Raw genomic sequence first — 9,573 nt, 5'->3', positions numbered from 1 at the left:
TGTGTGAGTGTGTGTGTGTGTAGTGAGGGTGTGAGAGAGAGAGAGAGTGTGTGTGTGTGTCGTCAGGTTGTGTGAGAGAGAGAGAGAGAGTGTGTGTGAGAGAGAGTGTGTGTGTGTGTATATATGTGTGTGTGTGTATATATGTGTGTGTGTATATATATATATATATATATGAGTATTTATAGAGTTTTAGCTTTAATTACTTTTTCTTATTTGTAAGTGGCTTTGGATAAAAGCGTCTGCTAAATGACTAAATGTAAAAGTAAATATTACAGTTTAAAGTAACTGTTTTCTATTTTAATGTATGTAATTAATTTCTGTAATGACAAAAAGATTAATTTTCAGCATTCTTCAGTGTCTCATGATCCTTCAGAAAATACTCTAATACGCTAATTTGGTGCTCAGGAAACATTTCTTTTTATTATTATTATTATTTTATGGAAACTGCAATATATTGTTTTTTTAGAATTCTTTGATGAATAAAAAGTTCAAAAGGACAGCATTTATTTGAAATAGAAATGTTTCATAATATTATAATTTTTTTTATATTATAAATGTCTGTACTGTCACTTTTGATAAATTGAATGTGTCTTTGTTGAATAAAAGGAATAATTTAACAATTATATTGACTCTAAACTTTAGAATAGCAGCGTATATTTTTTGTTTGTGTGTTCATGAACTAGTTTATTTTCTTTTTGTAATATAAATATTTCAAGCAGAAATGCAGTCTTTTGTGGTCCGGCCAGTGAGAATTGTTGACTGGGCAAGTAAAAAAATTACTACTACTGGCTCAGTTAGTCGATTAAAAAAAAATCCTTATTGCTGAGCCCTGTTACTGTTCTGCAGACATAAATTCACCTCAGATTGTGTGGCTTGTGGACGAGATGTGTGTTGTATTACATTACAGTTCAAATGTACAAATATTTCCATAGTCATATATTTTAGGAGGGACATGAGCCAGGGAACAGAATATAATATAAAATTGGGATATTAACATTAAATATCAGCATTGTGACAGTGAGTTGTTGTTGGTTTTTTTGTAGTGTGCAAGCACTCATATTTTCTTAATATATTTTAAAAAGTATATACATTGTCCATACCATAAGTAAAGTCAAAATAGCCTAGATACATGCATTTTATGTATAAATTCATAAATCTGTGAAAATGTGTGTTCCTTCATTTTAATTCTGTCTCTCTTTGGTAATTGTGTCTGCTCAGGGTGGTGAAGGAGGAGATCTCAGACGACAGTGCCAAGCTGCCATGCTTCAATGGAAGAGTTGTCTCCTGGGTAAGAACTGTTCCTGTTCCAGTTCTCTCTGTCATTCAGCAGTAGCTTTTCCCCCAAACGATATATATTTTACTGTACTGTAATATGATGCTTAATAGTGTCATAACAGTTCTCGGTTTTATAAGTGCAAACTGCACCATTTCACTAAACCTCGCTGAAGCTTGTCATCCCTGTAGCGACACGTCTATTTTGATTTGTCACAGTGAAACTTTAAAGAGCACCAAAAGTGTGTGTCAGGCCCTTCACACGAAGACTGAAATCCAGCCTAATCTAAAAGCCCTCAAAGAAAAGCAGGTGCTTAAATCAAAAGGCTTGGATGAAACCAGACCCTCTGGGATGGAAATAGTAGACTACCGTCAGGATAGCTCTAGGTCCCTTGAGGAGGAGTGTACAATAACCTATCATCCATTAGCATGAAGTAAGGAGAAGGGCTTACAATGATACTGTATGTGGCCTCTTATAATGCATCTGATTTTTCTTTCGTATCTCAAGTACATGGCTTTGACTCTTTTTATGCTTTAGCATACAGTGTTTTGTTGCAGATTGTGAAGATTGTTGATGTTTTTACTTTTCTCGTTAAGTTAAATTTTCTATTGCACTTCTATTCAAGCTTTTCAAAAAGCTTGATCGCCCCGAACAGAGCTGAATAGAGTTTCCTGTCTCCTTGCAGCTATTTACCTCTCCAACTTGGTCCTCATTTAAATTGTAGTTACGTAAAGCCCAGACACTGGATATGTTTGACCTGAAGCATTGTGTGATCAGTTTACACTTTTGAATGAGCTCCACGAGTATGTGTTGGGTAAAAAATTATTTGTGTTGTTATTGTCATTAGATCTTTTCCCATAGTCCTTTTTAGTTCCTTGTTTTTTATGGATCACATTCACTCTCACACCAATCTTCTCTCTTTCTGTTAGCTGGTGTCCTCAGATACCCCTGCAGCCGAACCCCCAGCTCCTCCGGTAGAGGTCCAGTCTCAGCCCTCACCTCCCCCTCCTCCCCTGCCTCCACCTCCTGCCGAGAGGACGGGGGGCATTGGAGACTCCAGACCCCCTTCCTTCCAGTATGTTAATCTGCATGTCTGTTTTGTGCCATTGAATGTCATTTTGCAGTTGCTGTTTGCAGCAGTTCTCTCTCCAACCCTTAAAAAACGCTTTCTCATATTATAAGAATGGGAGCTTTACTCGAAGGGAAACTCACTTGTTTGTTTATTTGCTTTTCAAGACAGACAGCCTGTATCACAGATTAGTCAAAATATGTCAAACATTTGCTTTGCGGGATAAAACTAGTTTAAAAAAATGCTAATGAAACATGGTAAATTACTTATATTCAAGATAAATTCTATGAACATCTAAAAGCAGTTTTGGCTTTTCAGGTAAATTTATCTTGTTCAACGAATTTTTATTTTTTACTGGAAATAAGTCAAATATATTTGCTAAGAATGTGATTTTCCCCCAGGGTCTCATGCTGTCAATTTCTCATCTGAGATTGGTTGCAGCTGGCTTTTAAAAATTTAAGGTTCGCTCAGCATGCAAAGATGTACAGATGTGTCTTGAATATAAATCATTGCATTACATGTGTGTGTGTGTGTGTGTGCTCAGTCCCAACACTGCAGGCAGCCTGGAGTCCTTAGATGATCAGACAGAGACTGAGTCAGTTGTGTCTTTCAGGAGAGAGAGACCTCGACCCAGAGAGAGCTTGGATCAACATGGTCTGTTCTGTCTCCTGTGTTGCTTGATTGACGTTACCTAATAATTTTTTTAATTATGTCAATAGTATTTCAATATGTTGACAAAGCAGTCTATGTTCATTTTGCTGTACTCTTTCTCTTTTTGTCTCAGGGCCACGTATGAATGGACAGTCCCGTATGGACAGACACCTGGCTGGCTATGAGAGTGCCACCACAGTGATGAGCAGTGAACTGGACACCACAAGCTTCTGTGATTCAGATGACGATGATACGATGAGCAGGTCCGAGCAAGTGTGCATGGTTAAAGATTGGATTGGAGTTGGAAAACGTTTTGAAGTGTCAAGAAAATTACACGCTTCACCTTTACAGAAGTCCACTTCAATCAGATCTCTGGTTTTAGGTTGTGTGTAATTTTTTTTTAATGTCAGAAGGTTTTATTTCTGTTATCTGAATCAAGTGATTGAACTTTACAAGAGCGTATCAGCATCAGTGTATGCTTTTAGTTTGGTTTTAGTCCAGTGGTTCTCGACTGGTGGGTCACAATCCAAAAATGGGTTTTGATCTATTCGGATAGGTTTGCGTGCAGTATGGGAAACAATGTTAAATGCAAATAATATTTTGCATAACATTATATTTGCACAAAGTTAGGATAGCAAAACCAATAGACTTATATTTTGTTTTTTCAAAAACAACGCTTCCAATCAAACTCAACAAAATTTTGATGCCAATTCATCTGTCAGTGGTAGAAGACAAAAGGTTTGTATGTTTGTGTTATATTAGGTTTCCATTAGATATCCTATGTAATAAAATCTCTATCCTGAAGCAAAACCAGTTGAGAAGCACTGATTAATCAATATTGCAGATTATGCCTTGATTATGAATGTTTATTTTACTAAATGTTTGCGATCAGGTTCAGCAGCTCCACTGAGCAGAGCACAGCATCTAGATTGCTAAAACGCCATCGCAGACGCAGGAAACAGCGCCCACGTCTGGAGAGGGTATGAAACCTTTTTGTTTCTTCTGCAGAACAGAAATTAAGATGTTTTGAAGAATGTTGGTAACCAAACAGTTTTGGCTCCTATTTACTTCCATTTTATTTTCCATATAATATGCATAAAATGAAAGTCAGAGGGAACGGAAACGGTTTGGTTACCAACATTCTTCAAAATATCGTATTTTTTGTTCCACAGAAGAAAGAGCAATTTGTAACAATTTGTTTTATTTAACTGAGTTTTAATGATTTCTTGTTTTTGTTATAGGCTTCCTCTTTTAGCAGTGTGACAGATTCAACCATGTCCCTAAACATTATTACAGTCACCCTTAACATGGGTTAGTGCCATTTCTTACCTGTTCCTCCATTTCTGTCCTGCTATTTATTAAATATGAATTGTATTTAATTCATAATGTGCTCCTTTCTGTTTGTTGTGTCCTACAGAGAAGTATAATTTCCTGGGCATCAGTATAGTGGGTCAGAGTAATGAGAGAGGTGATGGAGGCATCTATATTGGCTCCATCATGAAGGGAGGAGCTGTAGCTGCAGACGGACGCATTGAACCTGGAGACATGCTGCTGCAGGTGTGTTTGTGTATACACATTCATAGGAAAAAGTGGTTAGTGCTGGGAAATCAGGCACAAATTGAGACCTGCACATCCTGATCTCTTTTTAATGGAGGACTGGCCTGTCAGATGAGTGATGTGACTGCTATTTTATTTCCTGTCAAACTTGAATGCTTAACATTAAAATCTAAGACAGTATTCTCAGGCCACACCCAGCTTCAAGACACAAACATTGCGGCCGTTTCAGTAGAAATTACCCTTAAACAAAGAATCAGTACTTTCATTGCTGCAGGGTTAATGCAGTTCTGTTTTAATTACTGGGTCTAATGTTTGTTAGACTGATTGTTGTCTTGTTTCTGTGCAGGTGAATGACATCAACTTTGAGAACATGAGTAATGATGATGCGGTCAGGTTGCTCCGTGAGATTGTCCATAAACCTGGGTGAGTCTGTGAGAATTGGCTTAAGCTTGCCTTCAAGTCTTCATGGGAACGTCCCATTTTTAAAAAGGACAATTTCATATTTATCTTTCTTTTTCCAATAAACAGTAAATTTTTTAACACTAATACAACAAAATGAAGAGCAAAAGATACACGTTGGTGTAATTGAAGGTTTAGCAGTGTATTTTATCATTTTTTTGGGCTGCCACAGAAGATGATCCATTTATCCATCCATCTATTTTCATATCCTCCAACTCCGAAATCAAGACTCAAAGAAAATCCCATTGGTTTCCCACTGGTCAATACAACATGTGCACTTTTCTCATAAATATATTGCTTATATTCTTAATCAAATTATTCTGACATGACTTACAGCAGGAGGACCAAGTATTGCACTCTATGCAAGTTGTTATTATTAGTAAAAAATATATTAGTAGACAATAATATATAACCTGCAATGATATAATATCACTTTTATTCTCTTAGACCCATCACCCTGACTGTGGCAAAATGTTGGGACCCTTCTCCACAAGGTTATTTCTCCCTGCCACGCAGTGAGTCTAATTTTAATTCCTGTTTAATTTATGTAATATATATATATATATTTCATAAATATAAAATTATAACATTGCATGGAATTTATTAGGCCTAATAAATTACTGCTCAAATGTTTAAAAGTAATTTTATGCAGCAGGGATTCATTAAATTGGTCAAAAGGACAGTAAAGACATTAATAATGTCACAGAAGATTTCAAATAAATGCTGTTCTTTTCAACTTTGTCTTCGTCAAAGAATTCTGAGACAAAATCTATCAAGGTTTCAACCTAAATTTTAGGCTGTGCAACTGTTTTCAACATTGAAAAATTCTAATTTATTGAGATGCACTTGTATATATTATTTGAGATTCGTTTATCTAACATCCTTTCCCATCTTGTCTGTCAGATGAGCCAATCCACCCCATAGATCCAGCAGCATGGGTCAATCATTCAGTAGCTCTCACAGGGGTGTTTCCATCCTACCCTAGCAGCACAATCACCTCCAGCTCATCTGTCACTGAAACTGAACGTAAGTATTGTGCTTGTTTTCTCCTTTACTTTTTCTAGACCTTTTACAAGCATACTCTCTCTTAGCCCTATTATTTAATCTCTCTTTCTCTGTCTGTAGGATTTGACGAGTTTAACCTGTCTCTTCGCTCTGACATGGCATCGGTTGCTAAGGCCATGGCATCTCCTGAGTCCGGTCTGGAGGTCAGAGACCGCATGTGGCTAAAGATCACCATTCCCAATGCTTTCTTAGGTCAGAGGCTTTTACCTGAGACTGTATTTACACACTGTTCCTAAATGATCTTTGTGACTATGAGACAAATGGACCTTCAATCTAATCCAATGTTTGTTTTTCTCTGACGTTATGATTGTGTGAATAGGCTCTGATGTGGTTGAGTGGTTGTATCATCACATTGATGGGTTTCAGGACAGACGGGAAGCTCGTAAATATGCCAGTAACCTACTAAAGGCTGGTTTCATCAGACACACTGTTAACAAAATCACCTTCTCTGAACAGTGTTATTACATATTTGGAGACTTCAGTAACTGTGAAAATTGTAAGTAAAATCAGCTTCATGTTTTAAAGATAAAAAAATACACATACAGCAAAATAAATGTTATTTTTGCCTGAATGCATAAATGTTATTTAATCTCTAATTTTTTCTTCCTCTCAGACATGGCCAACCTTTCTCTTAACGATAATGATGGTTCCAGTGGTGCATCAGACCAGGACACTCTGGCCCCTCTTCCATTGCCGGGAGCAACACCATGGCCTCTGCTCCACTCTTTCACGTACCAGTACCCTCACCCCTATTCCACCCAGCCACCTCCCTACCATGAGCTCTCCAACTACAGCTATGGCCCAGGCAGTGCAGGCAGCCAGCACAGTGAAGGTAACAAACTACACTGACGCTCATTTTTTTATTTATTATTATTTTATTCAGCAAGGTAGCATTAAATTGATTGAAAGTGGCCGTAACAACTTTTACATTGCTATAAAAAAAAATGATATTTCGGACAAATGCTGTTTTTTTTTTTTTACTTTCTATTCATCAGAGAATCCTGAAAAAAATGTATTACGGTTTTCACAAAAGTATTAAGCAGCACAACTGTTCAACGTTGATAATGAGAATTGTTTCTTGAGCACTAAATCAGCGTATTAGAATGATTTCTGAAAGATCATGTGACACTGAAGACTGGAATAATGGCTTCAGCTTTACCATCACAGGAATAAATTGCATTTAAAAAAAATATTTAGATAGAAAACAATTATTTTGAATTGTAATACTATTTCACAGAATTACTGTTTTAACTAATGGTTTAAATGCAGCCTCACAATACTTTTTTTTTACTTTTTACTTTACTTTACTTTTACTTTTAGTCATTTAGCAGACGCTTTTATCCAAAGCGACTTACAAATAAGAAAAAGGTCATTATAAATACTATATATATATACACATTTAAGAAAACAAATTAAAAAAAAAAAAATTTCTAAAAACTTTTAAAAGTTTTACTTTTGAATGGTAGTGTATATCCATTTATTTTCATTATGGAACTAAAATTGAGAAAGTGCTGGACAAATATGCTGCACTTATTTATTTTCATTTGTATTTATTAAGTTTTGTTTTCATCTGTGTTATTTTAAGTGTATATAATGGTATTTTAGTAATGGTAATAATCAAGCCCTGTCAACACCCTGTTGTGTTCTTGTCTCGGTTTCTCTCAGGGAGTCACAGCAGTGGCTCCACACGCAGTGACGGAGAGAAGAGAAGGGGCAGTAAAAGCATATCTGGCAGCACGGCGGGCGGTAGCGTACGTGATGATAAATCTCCTGGTGGGGGCGGGGCTGACTCGCGTTCTGGCAGCGGCAGCGAATCAGATTACTCTGTTCGCAGCAGCCTGAGACGAGACCACGGCTCAGCCACACCTAGCGAACACAGCCGCTCGAGTCAGCGCTCGAGCCAGCGCTCGCATCATCGTGTCCCGCCTGCTCATCTCGCCCCATATCCTCCTGGAATCCCCATCCCTTACAACCCAATGATGGTGATGATGGTGCCTCAACATCCACACCCACACCTAGCACTTGGAGCCCCACACCCACAAACGCCTACTTTGCCGCCCCACCCTGGCTTGCCCCCCTCCGGCACCCCTGGTGGGCCTCCAGGAGCTCCACCAACCCGAGACCTGGGCTCCATCCCGCCTGAGCTAACTGCCTCTAGGCAGTCTTTCCACTTGGCCATGGGCAACCCCAGTGAGTTTTTTGTGGATGTGATGTAATGAAGGATGTAACCGTCGATGCACAAGTGAAGGAGTGAAAGCAGAGAGGTTTGTAATTACATGATAACTGTGAGTTCTACTCTGTGACTGACAGAGATGTAGTTTACTGTATCAGTGCAGCTCTTTAGAGTTAGTGTTTGTCCTTGACGGTAGGAACAGGGTTTACAGAAGGGTAGGAAGTCTTGCATAGCACAGACTTCAAAATCTATTTTGTCTTTGTGGTATTATTAGCCACAATAGGGTTCTGGCCTTCTAGATGACTGAAAAGAATTGGCTTATTTTCAGAGTCCTGTTATTTTCTTTAAATGTTTCCACAAATTGCTGGAAGGGCTTTGATTTAAGATCTCATGATTTTCCTTGCAGTTCTGAGAAAAAAAAAACAGAATTGTGAGATATTAACTTGCAGTTCTGAGAAGAAAAGTCTGAATTGTGACAATCTCGCAGTTGTGAGGGGGAAAAAGTCAAAATTGTGAGATTAAAAATTACCTTTTTATTTTTTAATCAATATGACTTAAAAAAAAAAAAACTATTGCGAGATGCAAACTCAGAATTCAGACAAAAAAAAGTCAGGATTGCAAGATATAAACTAGGCATGCCTTCAAAAACCTTTAAAAGGATTCAAAAGGTTGCAACAATTGATCAGGTGTATTATGTCTCCAAGTAGTGCTTTAAAGTGTACCAAGGAATTCTGAAAGCTTTTCTCTCATGTACTATGTGCTGTATGCTTTAAAAATTGCCTTTGTAAACTGTCTTTGTACTGCTGATTGGAGCCAGGGTTCATGGAAACAAATATTTGGTTGTCAGTTTCTGAAATTAAGAACTCTTCTGATTCCTGGTCTTAGAAAGCAATCCCTTTCAAAGACCTGCTAGTACCTTCACAAATAGGCAGACTATAAAACGATTGTACTAAAACGGTACGTGCAGAGGAAGTTTTAACCCCATAAAAGGTACTTTCTGGGTAGAATAGGTTGTTTATTCTATTTTCTACTCCAGAGATGATTTTTTTTTGTCTCTTTGCATGGCTGATAATCATAGCGCCTTTTTATATGAGTTTATAGATATACAGGTCCAAATATTCAGGTGCTACATAATTACTGAGTCTCAATGGAATGCCATGTTGAAGTGTTACATTTTGAATATCATCAGATACTGTCACTTTTGCATGCTGTCACTCCAAATAAATTTGATAGAATTAACTCCGAAACTAGTCATTTATTCTGTGAGAATTGTCAAGTGTTTGATGCTAATGTCTCATTTTTGTGTTTTAGTTTCAATCTTTATCT

The 9,573-nt window shown here is 37.4% G+C and overlaps 1 protein-coding gene across 1 annotated transcript in view; it reads left to right on the top strand.

The window, feature by feature from the left end:
* Positions 1-8,704, top strand: part of LOC107595298 (segment polarity protein dishevelled homolog DVL-2-like) — a 17,942-nt gene extending 9,238 nt beyond the window's left edge. The window contains exons 2-15 of the mRNA XM_016285654.1: positions 1,219-1,288; positions 2,203-2,348; positions 2,887-2,996; positions 3,127-3,256; positions 3,886-3,973; positions 4,235-4,304; positions 4,411-4,550; positions 4,897-4,973; positions 5,457-5,524; positions 5,913-6,035; positions 6,135-6,266; positions 6,394-6,570; positions 6,688-6,906; positions 7,740-8,704. Coding sequence (XP_016141140.1) covers positions 1,219-1,288; positions 2,203-2,348; positions 2,887-2,996; positions 3,127-3,256; positions 3,886-3,973; positions 4,235-4,304; positions 4,411-4,550; positions 4,897-4,973; positions 5,457-5,524; positions 5,913-6,035; positions 6,135-6,266; positions 6,394-6,570; positions 6,688-6,906; positions 7,740-8,290 — 2,101 coding nt within the window. The 3' untranslated portion in view covers positions 8,291-8,704. The remainder of the gene's footprint in view (positions 1-1,218; positions 1,289-2,202; positions 2,349-2,886; positions 2,997-3,126; positions 3,257-3,885; positions 3,974-4,234; positions 4,305-4,410; positions 4,551-4,896; positions 4,974-5,456; positions 5,525-5,912; positions 6,036-6,134; positions 6,267-6,393; positions 6,571-6,687; positions 6,907-7,739) is intronic.
* Positions 8,705-9,573: the final 869 nt, after the last annotated feature.

Source organism: Sinocyclocheilus grahami, unplaced genomic scaffold, assembly GCF_001515645.1.
Source record: "Sinocyclocheilus grahami isolate Dianchi unplaced genomic scaffold, SAMN03320097.WGS_v1.1 scaffold200.1, whole genome shotgun sequence".
Lineage (NCBI taxonomy): Eukaryota > Metazoa > Chordata > Actinopteri > Cypriniformes > Cyprinidae > Sinocyclocheilus > Sinocyclocheilus grahami.
This window is presented reverse-complemented; position numbering and strand designations above follow the sequence as displayed.